General features: G+C 41.4%; 2 protein-coding genes and 1 non-coding gene across 3 annotated transcripts; all 3 read right to left on the bottom strand.

The window, feature by feature from the left end:
- Positions 1-1,566: 1,566 nt before the first annotated feature.
- Positions 1,567-9,617, bottom strand: LOC141843308 (ABC transporter B family member 19). Its single transcript, XM_074731374.1, has 10 exons — positions 9,231-9,617; positions 9,076-9,130; positions 8,739-8,914; positions 8,473-8,673; positions 6,948-7,207; positions 6,190-6,506; positions 5,874-6,097; positions 4,507-5,332; positions 4,188-4,429; positions 1,567-2,931 (listed from the first exon to the last, which is right to left on the bottom strand). Exons 1-10 carry the CDS (start codon positions 9,483-9,485, stop codon positions 1,723-1,725), a joined length of 3,765 nt encoding a protein of 1,254 aa, XP_074587475.1. The 5' UTR covers positions 9,486-9,617; the 3' UTR covers positions 1,567-1,722.
- Positions 9,618-13,276: 3,659 nt separating this feature from the next.
- Positions 13,277-13,357, bottom strand: TRNAL-CAG (transfer RNA leucine (anticodon CAG)). The gene has a single exon. It is a non-coding gene; the product is annotated as a tRNA-Leu (tRNA).
- Positions 13,358-13,913: 556 nt separating this feature from the next.
- On the bottom strand, positions 13,914-15,596 carry LOC141843374 (geranylgeranyl diphosphate reductase, chloroplastic). Its single transcript, XM_074731450.1, has 2 exons — positions 14,588-15,596; positions 13,914-14,519 (listed from the first exon to the last, which is right to left on the bottom strand). The coding sequence occupies exons 1-2, from the start codon at positions 15,562-15,564 to the stop codon at positions 14,084-14,086; spliced, it is 1,413 nt and encodes a 470-aa protein (XP_074587551.1). The 5' UTR covers positions 15,565-15,596; the 3' UTR covers positions 13,914-14,083.
- Positions 15,597-16,002: the final 406 nt, after the last annotated feature.

The raw sequence follows: 16,002 nt of genomic DNA, 5'->3' as shown, positions 1-16,002 counted from the left end.
GGCAGTCATCGAGGCATGGGAAGAGAATTTGTTGGAGCAAATTGAGTTGATCGTCCTTCTCCGCCGCTTCTTCCCCTTCAATACAGAATTTTTTTTTAGAGGATCCGATTGAAAAGTTTATAAGAATATCCTGTTGGCATGGTCGCAAGATTTGAGGGAGACAAACGGTGGCAATTGGAAAATTAGAATTTATAAAATAAATAAATTTGAATATTAACTTTGATTTATTGATGTTAATGCGTAAAGTTCACAAAAATTTATAAATAAATTTATTCATCAACTTACATAAAATATAATTATAAAGTTTGTCTTAATTTTTTATTAAATATAATAATTTATTTTTAATCTTAAATTATTTATAATATGTTAAAAGTAAAAATAATTTTTATTATTAGATAAATATTTTACCTAAATTATAAGATTAATAATGTTATTAATTGCAAGTGTCTGATAAAATTTTTAATAAATAAACTCAAATAACTTCAATAGGAGTCCTATCATGAGTTGTCTATAATTAAGAGTTTTAAGTATTTAATATCATTTTTATAAAAAGAATAAAGTGATTGAAAGAGATATCTTACATAAACTACAAGTAGGAATGGTTGAAATGAAGATGAAGATGTTCTATGTAATCATAAAGTACATTTACAATTTAAAAAAAATTATAAAATTGCGATTAGATCCGCTATGTTATATGAAGTTGAATGTTGATTTATGACTCAAACACATGAAACAAAAGATAAGAATTATAAAGATGATGATGTTAAAGTTGATGTGTAAATATAAAAAAATGGACATTATAAGAAATAAAAATATTAAAAATAAAATCGAGATTGCATATATCGTGGAAAAGCTTTTGAAAAATATATTTAAGATAGTATGAATATGTATTTATACAATCAATAAATATCCAATTAAACGATGTAAAACTGTGATAATTATGCACATCAAATATTAAGGATTCCTCTTGTACACATTACGAAAACCAAGAAACACGAATAACACAAAGAAGAACCGGTAAATATGAAAAGATCATCGCGCATGAGAGCTTACTATACGGTTGAGTGACACCCAGAGTTCCCCCAAACACTTCAGTGAGGACAAGCTTATGTTACTTCCATTCTAGCCTCAAGAAGTCCTACTGAAGTGTTTGAGAGAATCCAGAGGACACTCAACTCTTCTTGACCTCTTCTGCTCAGCTCCCAGACCTATTTATAGGCTGTCCTTGATGAACATTAGATGGTGAATTCTGTAAAGTAAGCTCTCTCTTAAAGACTTAAGTTTGTTTTTCCAAATGTTTAACTACATTCACTGAAACTAGACACCTTGTTGCAGTAACACTTTATTTGTTTCGTGCCAGAGAATCAAGGAACCTGCATATCTACAAGTTGACAATCAACAGAGGAAATTTGGATTCCCTATCCTCCATTCATCCCAGATTTGTGGCTAGGTGCAATGTGTAAGTTGATCTGGTTGCCTTGTTCATTCCAAGTTCATAAACCATTCATGGCCATTAAAAGCATGTAAAAGTATTTCTTAGTTTGAGGAAGATCAGTTGCACTTGGAACCTCTACGTTGCATTTCACCATTAAAAGACCAATTGAGTTCGAGTAGTTCGAGTCCGACAGAATATTTTATAGATCATAACAGCAGCATTCCAGTTAACAGCACGGCACCTGCAACCACCGATTAGAACAACGGTGGCGGTCTCCGGCGGCGTTGTCAGGCATGATAGTGTTGCAACTGCAGCAACCGGGAGTAGGCACCGTCGGGCCGCGTGAGGAGCTCGGTATGACTGCCCTGCTCCAGGATGCGGCCGTCCTGCACCACGCCGATCGAGTCGACGCCGCGGATGGTGGAGAGGCGGTGCGCCACCAGCACGGTGGTGCGCCCCTTCATCAGCCGCTCGAGCGCCTCCTGCAGCACGCACTCGGACTCGGCGTCCAGCGCGCTGGTTGCCTCGTCCAGCAGCAGCACCGCTGGATCCTTGAGCACCGCCCGGGCGATGGCGATACGCTGCTTCTGTCCGCCGGAAAGCTGCACGCCCCGCTCTCCCACGGCCGTCCGGTACCCCTCCGGCAGCGCGCTCACGAAGCCGTGCACATTAGCAGCGCGCGCGGCGGCGACTACTTCCTCTTCCGTGGCGCCGTCCCTGCCATAAGCAATGTTTTCCATGATGCTGGCGGCGAAGAGCACCGGCTCCTGCTGCACCAGCCCGATCCTGAGCCGCAGTTGCTTCAAGTTGAGTCGCTTGATGTCCTTGCCGTCAACCAGCACCTTGCCCGCCGTGGGATCGTAGAATCTTTCAATTAATGCGATGATGGTGCTCTTGCCGGATCCACTCGCGCCGACGAGAGCCTGGCTTTGACCGGCACGGATGCGCAAGTTGAAGTCTTTAAAGATGACGACGTCCGGACGAGAAGGGTACGCGAAGTCAACGTGCCGGAGTTCGATCTCACCGCGGATGGAGTCCACCGGCTCGGCGTCAGGGTCGTCGGGCTCGATGTGGGTGCCTCGATTGAGGATGGCGAATACGGAGCGGATGGACTCGCCGCCGCGGATAATCTCGGGGGCGAGACTGACAGTCTCAGCGACGGAGTTGGCGGTGACGACGAGGACGACGAAGACCTTGATGACCTTGGAGAAGGTGGAGGTGCCATCACGGACGAGATGAACGCCGTACCAGAGGATGAGGGCTTCAGAGGAGTAGAGGCAGAGCTGGGAGAGGCCGTAGAGGAAGCCCGAGGTCTGGCTCCGGCGGAAGCTGCGCTGTTGAGGAACGCGCAGCTCGCTGGCGAAGAGGGAAAGTATCTTGTCCTGCGCGTTGAATGCGGCCACCGTGCGGATGTTGCTGACACCTTCGCCAGCGATCATGCTGGTCTTGGCATGGGCCTTCGCGGTGTCGCCGGCGAAGCCCTTTAATGATAGTTGCTGATGGCATTTACAATAAAACAAAATGTAAATTATAGAACAAATCTAAGCTCTAAACCTCTCAAATTCACTTGTGCAAGGCTACGAACACAACCATTTGAGCTCCTCATTTAGAACTTAGGCAAATTCTTTGTCAATTACTCTCAATGAATAGCTCTTTTACGAACACAATTGTTTCTTCAGCCAGTTTAGAGGAAGCTAATACATTAAGAACATTGCTGTAAATTATCTAGCCTCATGCATAAGCAAATAGTTCTCTATGATTGTACAATTATGGCAACATTGTACTCTGTCAAACAAGAATAAGTGATGAAATCATATTCTATACCGATAGATTGAGCCAGCTGATTCTACTTTGTTTTCCCAAATATAATCATGAGAAAATTCCAAGTGCATAGCTAGCTTATGAGGATCACATGTTCATGCTAAATTCCAAGTGCAAGACAGTGGACAGAGGAGAAAGATTTTTCCTGGCCTGATATTACTTGGGAGTGCATAGTATTAATCGCATCACGAGGAAGGGAATCACTCTAAAGTCCAAGCTACTGCTATGGCAGCCGCAGCAGGGCTGCAGGCTCAGGCTGGCCAACCCACACTTATCATCTTCTTCCATTACTTTTTACTGATCAAAGTGTCGACTTTTCTATCACGCTCAGACAAAACCATTAAAAGATGGCAGGAAGAGAGTGTGTGGTCTGACAGCCTCGAGAAATGCAAGTGTTGCAAATAAAATAATAGCTTTTATGAATTCTAGGGGCCTTCCTATGCTTTGTATCCGCATCGGAATTTAATTATTGGGGTGTCCATAAGGCCAGGGAAACAGTATCTTTGCCAGAATGAATACAAGTTCTGTAAGTGGCAGAGGAAAGCACATGTATGTCACAGGCTTGCAGTATCCTATGACAATCTTAGACCTCTTGGCTACGATATTTCCTGTTTCATATTTTCCAGGCGGTCCTTTGCAGAAAGATACCAGGAACACAGCCCACCAAATGACTAGTCAATTCTATTTTCTTTCTCTGGTCAAACAGTCCATTGGCTCTATCTTCCATGAAAGAAGGGCCTTATTTAATTTAGACTCGATTTTGAACTTCATCACTTAATGCAAACCCCACTAAATTGTTAAGACAGGGTATTAAAATGTCTAGATGGAAATGCAACTCAGAATTCAAGAGCAGATCAAACAGCAACAGCGAGGATTGAGCAGGATACTGGGCAAAGTGGATCAGGGCAAGAATATAAGCATAACGACTTACTTGAGCAAAGTTGGCAAGGACCAGAAGAGGGAAGGTGGCAAGAATGAGAAGAGCAACGCGCCATTCGACGATGAAGCCGACTATGAATGAAGTTAACAGTGAGGTCATGTTCTGCAGGATCACAGAGATCCTTTCAGCTATTGCAGACTTCACATCAGCCGCATCGTTGGCTAAACGGGCAGCCACCAGGCTTGAATTGTTCTCTTCCTCATCGAACCAGCCTACTTCATTCCTCAAGATTGCTGTAAATTACAAGGAATTGTTTGATTCTTAAACAAAAAAAACAACCAGAAGGACAAGGGCAGAAAATCTCACTTACCGGCAAGCATCATTCTCCTCACCCTGGTGGTAAGATTTTCTCCCATAATGCTAAAGAAGTAATGTTGAACCAAGTAGGCAACAACTGCATAAAGCCCAGTGCCGATGTATATGAACACATATTCCCTGGTCTTCCTCTCCATGGCATTTGGGTCCCTGTAGTAGAAAACTTCGATCATGTTGCTCATAACAATTGCAAAAGTAGGGCCTATGAACCCGGATAAAACTGATCCTATTGCACCCATAATCGTATAAGGCCATTCAGGTGCATTTAGCTTCAAAAGCTTGAAGAAGTAGCCTCGAGGTGCAGGATACTTGCGAACATTATCTGCATTAGACACCATCTCAATGCGGCCATCCGCTCCAGTGCTGTACTGGTAGCTCAAGTTTCTTAAGCTACCAGACCGTAAACTTAATGATTTTGTGGAAAGTGAGTGGCTCAGGCGCGAAGACCGGGATCTTCGAGTGGATGGACCACCAAACTCTCTGTTCCTTGCCATCTCCTGGAACCGAATCAAAGAGGCATAAGCTCCAGAGGCCCCTTTTGACAGTAGTTCTTCGTGGCTTCCAGTTTCCACAACTTGACCCTGCTGGATCACAGCAATCATGTCCACATTTCTTATAGTTGATAGCCGGTGTGCAACAACCACAGTGGTTCTTCCAACCATGATGCGATCTAGGGCTTCTTGGACAATGCTCTCAGAGCCAGCATCCAGAGCACTGGTAGCTTCATCAAGGAGAAGGATTTTGGGATTCTTTAACATGGCCCGGGCAATGGCAATTCGTTGTTTCTGTCCACCTGACAACTGGACTCCCCGTTCTCCTACCTTGAATACAAAAGTTCTAGCGATCATCAGACGATCTATATTCATAGTATAAAACCTGCTGTAGCTTATCAAAATGACAGTAGTTTGTAAATGATGGAATAAGGCAACAAACAAAAAATAAGTTTCAAATTATCTATGCAGTTACTAAATTGTCATGGACTATAGCATCTAAAGGGCTTAGTGACTGATCAGTGGTCATCACATACTGACAGGCTTCAGCCTATCAAATTACAGATATGGCTACAAATGGAGGCACTTAGAACTAAAGAACAAGATCAATGTCAACAGAAAATGATAGTTCAAACCAAATGATGGCAAAACTGTCATTTCATCTGTTACTTTCAGAATGTTATCTTAATTTCAGAATGTCGAAGCAATTTAACAGTGCAATCCTTTGTTTCATTAAAAAGAGGTGTAAAGACAAATAAAATCTAGCAAGCTCCCAAAATTATTTAGAATGATAAGAAAACAAAATCTAAGGACACAATCACTGAAATTAAGGCATGCGTTTAATTTCCGACATCTAAACTCATTAGGTCACCTGGGTATTGTATGCATTTGGAAGTTGTGATACGAAGCTATGAGCATTAGCAGCAGAGGCAGCAGCTTCAACTTCAGCAATTGTTGCGTCAGGCTTCCCATACAGTATGTTCTCAAGTATTGTAGTAGCAAATAGTGCAGGTTCTTGATTAACCAGACCAATTTGCTCTCTCAGCCATTTTAGCTGCAATGTCTTTAAATCAACATTGTCAAGCAGCACCAACCCTATAAGAATAGCAAGAAAAGTAACAAAGGAATAGAAAATGTAAAAGTGACTACCATACTGCATTCATTCAAGACAATTCCAGACTGGATACCTTGGTTAGGATCATAAAATCTTTCTATTAGAGCCACGACAGTACTCTTTCCCGATCCACTTCCTCCAACAACTGCAACTGTCTTCCCTGCTGGAAAGAAAAGAGAGAAATCTCGGAAGATAATGACATCTGGCCTTGATGGATAGCTAAAAGTTACATCTTTGAATTCTATATTTCCATGAACCTCTTCCAAACACTTCCCATCACATTGATCTTGGACTATAGACGGTTTTTGTCGGATAATCTCCAATAACTTGTATCCAGCAGTCATTCCTTTGCTAAAGGCCCCAAGATTTGAGAATGATTGACCTAGACTCCTGCAATCACATAAATAGATTTATTATCAACCAATAGTTGTTCTCCAAGAGTATGAGCAAGAATACTACAAAATCACATCACAGTGCAACCAGAAAATATAAAACCCTACCAGACAATGAATCAATAAAATCCAATGATCCATAAAGTTCATGATATTCAACTGTTTGCTTTTGGTGGTATGATGTTATGCAACAGATACATGAAATAGCACATTAGATCAAACTTAAAATAAAGGAATAACTTTAAGTTTGCACCCTATCGATTGGTACATTGAGATATAATTTCTGTAGACAATCTTGCAAAAGTTGTTGCTAACCACCTATCGACAAACAATCTATCACAGGAAACATGTAAACAGATTTCTGGCATTATTGGGGCATATAATTTTCATGACTTGTAAGATTTTAAGTGGTAAGCACAAGCATAATTTAGGAACTCACATGCCACCAACAATAGCAGAAAATATTGCTGTGAACGCCTTCCCACCATCAGTTTGCCCATTCCTAATAAAAACACCAGCATACCAAAATACCAGAGCCCATGACATGCAAGCAATTCCATATGTGCAGCCAATACCAAGGCCTTTAGCCATCCCTGCCTTGTATCCAAGTTTCAGTGTGTTTTGGATTGCTTCAGAATAGGAGTTTAGTGCTTTGCTTTCACCAACAAAGGAGTATACAGTTCGTACTTGTGCAATTGCCTATGAAAGGGTTCATATTTACAATATCAATTGAGTATCCACCAAATTAAATAAAAGATTTTGAATTGGTCTTACACGAAACAACAATGAACTTAGAAGGCACTAAAGGAAGAGATTTTATGCACTCGAAAACATGATTTTATGATTTTTCTCATTATCAAATAGAAACACAAAAAATTTCAATTATACAAGATAAGAAGGAATCACAATCAAGTTAGCTTCAAATTGGCATAATTTATAAACATTATGGTTTTCAACATTAATGGACTCCACTGACATAGACAATTTGCTTTCGGATATATACAATTTGCCTTTCATAACTAGTCCCTACCAACATGCAAATCATGTGGGTACTAAGGTAATAAATTTGAAAAACCAAAATCCTTACATACACTTGATAACATGTGTGCAAAACAGTCACAAAACAATGAAATTTAAGAAAAATCATAATAAGACAATCCACACAAGTAATGTTTGTTTGTTGTTTCCTATTGATGGTCTTTTTCATTCTAGTGATAAACTCAGAACCCCAGGTAAAATAGTCTGTTTTTAGCATTGATAGTTTTACAGCACAAAATCATAGCAAACTCTTACTATTCTGTCCCAACCCATGAAATGGAACAAGAAGCTACTACGAATGTGACTAACATAGAGACAGATGCAAAATCTTACTAGTAAACTACAAAAATTCCAATTAACCAGCCCCCACTTAATTTAGACTTGAAAGGTGCAGATAGTATTGCTCTCATTTGAAATTCAAGATAGGCCCACATAAATTGTGTCAAATCCAAAGGATTAGGATCAATCAGGATAGATGGCACATGGATTTGACATTGAAAGGAATCCTAGGGGACCAATTCAGACCAACGCAATAGGAACAAGACTAAGGTGGTCACATTTAGGCAGCTATTTGCGCATTAATACAACCTCACAAATTAGAATGTTAACAAAAAGTTGAGCCCTGCTCGACATCAGCCAGCTGCCTCATAATTTCCAGTTATTTCCTAATCAATAAGCGGATGGAGAGAAACGAGTAAAAGGAGAAGTCTCTATCGACCACACACGCCATCAAAGAAAGCGCCGAACCAGAAGAGGGGGCCACAAAAGCGAGAGACTTCCCCTACTCCACCCACAAATTGAATACCACACCGTTTGCCCCACCTCAGACTTCGACCATTCCTCTCAACACAGTGAAGCACCTTCATATCACCGCATGCAGACACCTAGAAGAGGTTCAAAGTCATGGTGGCGCTCAAAAGTATCACCTGTTCGGCGACAACGCCGGCGTTGGAATACGACTCACGGCTCTTTGATGTAAGCCCAGTGAGAGTGTAGGCGTATAGTCCTCCAGCAAAGGCGATCCCGGGAATGACCGCGACACTGAGGAGGGCTAATCTCCAGGCTGATACGAAACCTACCACCAGTCCAGCTAGGAAGGTGGAAAGATAGTGGATGAAGTTCCCAACCTGCGTGCGTTAAAATGATGAGGTAGGCAAGAAGGAAGAAGAGGAAAGGGCCGCAAGAAGGTCACCTTCTCGCTGATGGCGTCTTGGACAAGAAGGGTGTCAGTGGAGACGCTGAAGACTATGTCGCCGGTCCTCGCGTCGGTGTCGAAGAATCCGACATCCTGCCGGAGAACCGCCTCCAGGTACTTACAGCGGAGCGCGCTGGCCTGCCGCTCACCAGTGTACATCCAGCATGCGATCTCTGCGAGCACATCATCGAATGGTAAGGCAATCAAACTCTATTCGGTCTGAAGGAGACCGCTGTAAATGGCATTCCTCCCGAGCTCGGCACGGTCGTCGAGACGAGAGGTAAGCTCGCCAGGAAGTGCTAAGTTAAAGAAAAACACTATTTTAACAACTCACCTGCATATGAGGACAAGCAAACCACCAACCCAAGGTAGACGAAATAGAGGGCAAACTGAGAGAGAGAGAAAGCGAACGGAAAGACGATTAGAAGACAAGAAGGTGGATCTTTTGAAATGGAGGCAGGAGATGAGGCATTGAGGCTTTGAACTGACCTTGGAGACCTCATGGGTCATGACAGAGAGGTGATGCTGGTTCTTCCCGAAACCATTAACGAGGTCACCGAAGAGGAGGAAGAAAACGGGCATGGCGGAGCCATGGACCACCGCGCCCACACTCCCCGCCGCCATCAACAGGTAGTCCCAACGATCGGCGAAGGAGAAGAGCTCGTAGAACGCTGCGCTCTGCTCCTGCCTCTTCTTCTCTCCCCCATCCACCACTACCGCCTTCCCGTCCGCCGCATCCGCCATGGTACCACCGCACTCCGCTGCTTCGCTTTCAGATCTGCGTCAGGAGGTGCTCTACAAGGAGAGAGCTCCGATCAAAGATGCAGAGCACGTGATATCCGCCATTGGAGCTTGAAGGGAGTGTGTGCTTTGCTACTGCAGGCTCTGCTTTGCTATGGACCACTATGACAACGAAACTGGCGAGAGGGTCGAGTAAACAAATATAAAGAGGCGAGAGGGATCTCGTCACCTGCGGTGATCGTGAGTGTGACGAATACGTGTCACCTCCAGTGACATAAATTATCAGTCAAAATCAAGGCCGCTCGTATGCAGGATTGACGCTATCATGACCGTCAATTCACCTGGATTTTTCACCAGACGCAGAAACGGTAAGGCAGGACACGTATTAAATTTCAAATCGAAATAATATATAATGATTAATTATAATTTTTAATTTATTTTTTTATAGATAATTATAAAAAAAACTAAAAATGTAAAACAAGACCATGAATCTAGTCGGCGGAGAATTAGAGATGGAAATTACAACAATGGACATACACAATTACGATTTTATCCCCAAAGCGCAGCGTGAAAATTTACTTCCCATGAAGCAGCTGGCGTACCCCGTGGGCCCCGCGCCACAGAACCTGTGATCCGGTGAGAAATTGGGGCGAACTGTGAGTCGATTCTGTCACCGGTCGATGTCCTTATAAAAAAATACGTCCGACCGAGCGTCGCTTTAGCACGCACCCACCCGCCGCACCTCATCTCGGCCGTTGATACACCAAGGACGATATCATCGGACGGACTACATGTGCTGGAGCCGTACGACCGGGCAGATGGTGGAAAAACTTGACGAGGGAGGGGTGCACGTGGGAATCGAAGCCACGTCAGTAGGAGAGGCGTAAACATCACGTGGGACTCGCAATAGAATATATTTTATTATTTGTATTTTGATTAATCGAATAATGTTACTAACAAATTCGTAATTAGATGCCACTGGAAAATAAATGTTACCCAAACATTTAATTATTTTTATAATCTCTTAATGCTACAATATTCTAGGGCAAAAATTAGCGGCACGTCTACCATTTACAAAATCTACATAAATATGGACGTTCTATTTATAATTAAAGCAAATGTACCTCCTTTAACGATTTTATTTTTTTGAAAATACTTGACTCAATATTATTATAACAATTATCGATAATTGATACAACATATAGAAGTTACTCAACAACTATTACAATATATTTAAGATTTAGAATTTAAAATTTATAATGTATAGAGACTATTGCGTAGCTACTTAAACGTATAAAACTATTCAATAACTACTACTACATATTTATAGTGAATTTAAATTTTTTATTTATGATTTATACAATGTAAAAGCTACATAATAGCTGCTATAATATGTAAAAGTTATCTAATAGTTGTTACAATATATTTACGATGAGTTTAAAATTTAAGATTTAGAGTCTTTGAGTAATATTATATCAACATCTTTTTACTAACTTGATCAAAATTATTAAAATTTTATCAAAATAATTTTAAAGTAGTTGTAAAAATTATTATATAGCTACTACAACCCTAAACTCTAAATTCACCCTAAACACATTGTAGCACTTCTACATATTATAACAGCTATTTGATATCTTTTACATGATATAAATTTTAATTAAATTTACTCTAAACACGGTGCAGTAGCTATTAGGTGACTTTTACATGTTGTAGTAGTTATCAGTAACTATTACAACAATATTGGATCAAGAGGTATTTTTGAAATAAAATTAAATTACTAATAGAGCACCTATTTGATTTTTTTTTAAAGAGGTGCATAGGTGATGTTTCTCTTAATTTGGGATGCCATTTTATTTTGTCCAATATTCTATGCCACTTACTCCCTAATGTAATTTAATATTATTTTTAAAAAATAATTTATATATGTTAAAATAGTTGTAGAAATTATTATGTAGTTACTACAATCCTAAATTCTAAATTCGTCCTAAACACGTTGTAGTCATTAATGGATAGCTTCTACATATTATGGTAACTATTTGGTATCTTTTACATGATGTAAATTCTAAATTCATTTTAAATACGTTGTAGCAACTACTGAGTGACTTCTATATATTGTAATAACTATCAGTAGCTACCACAATAATATTAGATCAAGAGTTTTTTTTAAAGATAAAATCACTGATGGAGCATCCATTTGATTTTTTTTTAAAGGAGACTCACATGTGATGCTTTTCTTAATTTTGAATGTCTTTTTATTTTTGTCCAATATTCTATGCCACTTACTCCATAATGCAATTTAAAATTATTTTTAAAAAAATAGTTTCTCTATGTTATAAGTTTAGATTAACAAAAGAAATTATATTTGCCCATTCAATTATTCTCTTAATTTTGAATTAGATAAACCTAGTCAACAAATCAAGTTTCCTTGTTAGGTAAATTGGTGTGATTAATTTAAGTAAATTGATGCAACCTAGTCAACTCAATCAACTTAATTAAGGTTGATTTAATTAATGTGTTTACATGAGCAAACAATAAGTAAAGATTACCTCCTTAATCAATACCCAACAATAAGTAATTAGGTGAATGATTAGTCTTTATGGAGGGGAACAAAGTTACATGAATGACTGAACTTGTAGTGGCTTTTACAAAGAGGCTTAGCTCATGCTCTACTATAAAGTGTTTGGTTAATTATTATCTCTATATACAACTCTAATCGTAAAGCCTAATCTAATCCAACCTCGATATGCATTCATTCGAGTGTTTTATGGAGGGATTCCCTAAAGATGAACACCTAATGCCACCACCCTTTGTCTCCTCAATTAACATTAGAACTACTTAATTCGAAGATGATCGATAAAACATATGATGGAATGAGATTACATGCTTTTTGACACATGGTAGGGACCTAATCACATATGATAACTTCATTTTTTTAGATTAGATTAAGTAGTTCTTTAATTGAAGAATAGCATGCTAACCCACAAATTAATTGTGCTTTGTGAAAAGATGTTCTAAAGCGCAATTAATTGTAGAGGAATATAAATAAAAATAAAAAGTGATGCTTGCTTTGAACTTGCATGGGACACATGAAATAGATATATGTGCTAATCATAAGATCAACAAAAGATTAATTAACATCATTTCATATATAATTATGATTTGTTTTTAGAAGTGGGAGAGGAAGTTTGTAGCTTACTCAATGCAAAAGGTGTACTTGTGGTGGCAATGATAAAGAACACCATGCTTATAAATGCAAATACGATCGAAATATAATTGTAAATTTTAAGTAATATTTAAATGCGAATCTAGAGTGTATTTTTAAATATTTGAAACAAAATAAAAAAATTTAAGTTAGAAATAAAGTGTCATAGTAACATTGTTTGGTGTAGTGATAAGAGAAATAGATGTAAAGATTTTTATTTAAATTTCTATAGTGTTTAAATTTGTATAATAACACTTTACAATCTCAAGATACAAATTAAAAAATATATTATGCTCATAAAAATTAAGTAAAAAAATTGTAGTAGAAAATAAAATATTTAATATTTAGACTTTAAATTTTTATAATAACACTATTAACAAGTTTAAACTTATTGACTTTCACCAAGATTGTTTTACATTGAACGTGAAATAAGAATATTTTTTGTGATAAAAAAAAAAATAATCATTAAAAACTCGTGGAAAGTAAGCAAAATAAATTTGTATACTTTCCTGTACAATTTTTTTCAACAAAAATAAAGGAAATGCAATGTATATTAAAATGTTGATGATGAAAATGGAAAAATAGATTCGATTGTCAAGAATGGGATTCGAACCCATGCCCTTTCGGACCAGTACCTGAAACTGGCGCCTTAGACCAACTCGGCCATCTTGACGTTGTTGCTGAAGAGGCAGTTTAAGTAATTCTTAATCTAATAATCTAATTTGCTCTTATCAATCGGAATGGCATTTCACGTCAGGTTTGCCAGCTGATATAAATGCGCAATCATTGAAAAAAAAAACAAATAGTTAAACATGAAAATAGCACCATTAAACCTTTAAAATAGACCAAAAAAAAAAAACATACATAAACCAATTCTTAAATGATCATAGATGGACCAACGTTCTTAAAACCGAACCTGTAATCAAGTCTCAGTTTTTAAAGATGGAATTGTTTATTTTTGAAAGGATGGTTATGAAATGAGAGGATAAATCGAGAAGTAGATGGATCTTGATGAACGATCCAACCAACGTGATAAAATTTTCAAACTCTTATCATCACAGCGAATTCTAAATTCCTCACGTTCAAAATTCAGTTGTATTTTCTATTTTACGAGATAAATTGGCTTCCATTTTCTGAACATATTTTTAATTTCTTTTCTGATCTTCGGCAAGGTCCAATCAGAGAATGCAGTTGTTCTCCTTCGATCCACTGTTCCCAGACACTTCAAATTGTAATAGGAATTAGCTTAGCATCTTTTATTGGATGGATAATAGCTCATATCTAATTAGTTTAAGGAAATTGTATGAGCTTGCTTAATTTCTTATCATAGATCACAAATCAATCACGCAAACGCCTGGTGTTGTGCCATTTGCCGTGCAAATTTCCTCCTTTTTTTGCTTCATATGGTGATCTTGTCCATCTCCCTCCTCAAGGCATTCGCTCTCACAAGGCTGCCAATGGTGTTGACCGCGAGCTTGAGGTCGTCGAGGGGGTTGCCCGGCACCACCTTCTTGTACAAGTAGCTGTCGAAAGTCATCTTCTGCACGTACTCGTCGGCGCACATCTCCACGAAGGCCTCCCGCGCCGCGTTCGACCGGTAGAACACCTTCTGCAATACGTCGAGCACCTTGTAGGTCGGCCAGTACATCTTGTCGAACTTCGCCAGGTACTTCCTCAGGTCGCTCTCCTCGATCATCCGGCTGCCGTTCTCCGACCCCTCCACGATGGCTTCCGCGCACATCCGCCCGCTCTTGGCCGCGAAGTAGATCCCTTCGCCGGAGCACTTGGTCACGTAGCCGGCCGCGTCGCCGACCAGCGCTACTCTTCCAAGTACTCTGTTTCATGGGTCATGCTTCAGATTGAGTAATGAACCACGAGGTAGCGGTGGATACAGGAAGCATACCGTCGGGGGCGAGGGTGCTCGGGAATGGGGTGGGCCTCGACGCGGATGATGGTGCCGCCCTCGATCTTGTCCTTCGCCCTCAGCCGCGTGGCCGCCTGGAACTTTTTGATGTCGGTCTTGTGCGTGACGGTGCCAGTGCCGACGGCCACGTGGTCGCACTTGGGGAATACCCACCCGTAGAAGTCCGGCGAGACGTCGTCGCCGACGTACATCTCCGCTCGCTCCTTGTAGTACTCCATCTTCGATTCTGGTATCTTAACCCGCTCCTGGAACGCGATCGCGTACTCGTACTCCCCCGCGCCGATCGATTTCGCCACCCGCGAGTTCGCCCCATCCGCCCCCACCACTGCGTCCACCTCCGCCGTTCGCCTCTCCCCTGCGCCGCCGCCCGAGTATTCGGTGTATGTGATTGTGTAGCTGCCACCGGGACCCTCCGGCTGATCCAGCCGCAGGAACAATCCGTTGATCACCGACGCTCCCGCCTCTGCGGCCCGACCCCGGAGGTACGCGTCGAGCACCTCGCGGCGCACCATCCCGATGTACTCGTCCGGGCCGAGGGTGCGCCCGATGTCAACGGCAACGTTGGAGGGTGAGATCATCTTCATCTTGGTCACGCGCCGGTCGATCAGGTCGAGGGGGAGGCTGAACTCCTCCACCATACAAAGGGGGATCGCGCCGCCGCAGGGCTTGCAATTGTCCAGTTTTCGCTCGATAAGCATCGTCTCAACACCACCCTTCGCAAGCGCCTCCGCTGCGGCGCCTCCTGCCGGGCCTCCGCCCACCACCGCCACCCGCAGCTTGCGCCCATTGAGGTGGGGACTCGTCCGGCTAGCGCGGACCGCGAGGCGACGTCGTGAAGCAGGCGGCGCATACTTGACCGACGCTGCGCCAGAGGCCATCTTGGTTCGGCGGAGGTCGGAGAAGGGGCGGAGGGAGTCGCCGGCGGCCGAGCGGAGAGCAGTGGAGAGAGAGGCCATCTTGGATCTGCTTCGATGCTTCCGACTGCTCTTTTTCCATATTTGTGCTCGCCGGTGCGGAGTGTGGATAGCGTCCCGGGGATTGCGTGGATTTGAACCGTTGGATGGGAGGGTTGGACGCTTTGGATCCGATGCGGATGAGGTGGGGAGATTTCTCCCTTATAAAATTTCATTAAATTATTTTCGGACAATATAACTGGTTAAGGGCAGGCCACGTAGCACATAGCACGGGCATGCGACGCCATCGGCACCTGGGCCCACCAATGGAAGTATACACCGATCGCCACACAGTTTGTAGTACATTTTCACCCAAAGAGACACCGAGGCCTTGGATGCTTTGTAAACCTACCCATCAACGTCAACGACAGCATTGAGAAACTCGCCTTTTAAATCTTTTTTAGGTTCAAAAATGAAAACCCGCATTTTTTTCCATGCGGT

The sequence above is a fragment of the Curcuma longa genome, chromosome 12 (assembly GCF_044706935.1).
Source record: "Curcuma longa cultivar G26 ecotype Majalengka, Jawa Barat chromosome 12, ITB_CL_G26_1.1, whole genome shotgun sequence".
Taxonomy (NCBI): Eukaryota; Viridiplantae; Streptophyta; class Magnoliopsida; order Zingiberales; family Zingiberaceae; genus Curcuma; species Curcuma longa.
Note: the sequence above shows the minus strand (reverse complement) of the source record. Positions and strands in the feature narration are given on the sequence as shown.

What these genes read in the sequence shown, in the direction of transcription:
- LOC141843308 (XM_074731374.1), bottom strand. Translation starts at nt 9,485, where the DNA reads ATGGCGGATGCGGCGGACGGGAAGGCGGTAGTGGTGGATGGGGGAGAG. An exon ending in ATTTTATGATCCTAACCAAG is followed by an intron (nt 6,098 to 6,189) that starts GTATCCAGTCTG and finishes CTATTCTTATAG; the next exon opens with GGTTGGTGCTGCTTGACAAT. An exon ending in GAGGAGAATGATGCTTGCCG is followed by an intron (nt 4,430 to 4,506) that starts GTAAGTGAGATT and finishes TGTAATTTACAG; the next exon opens with CAATCTTGAGGAATGAAGTA.
- LOC141843374 (XM_074731450.1), bottom strand. Translation starts at nt 15,564, where the DNA reads ATGGCCTCTCTCTCCACTGCTCTCCGCTCGGCCGCCGGCGACTCCCTC. An exon ending in GAGCACCCTCGCCCCCGACG is followed by an intron (nt 14,520 to 14,587) that starts GTATGCTTCCTG and finishes CCCATGAAACAG; the next exon opens with AGTACTTGGAAGAGTAGCGC.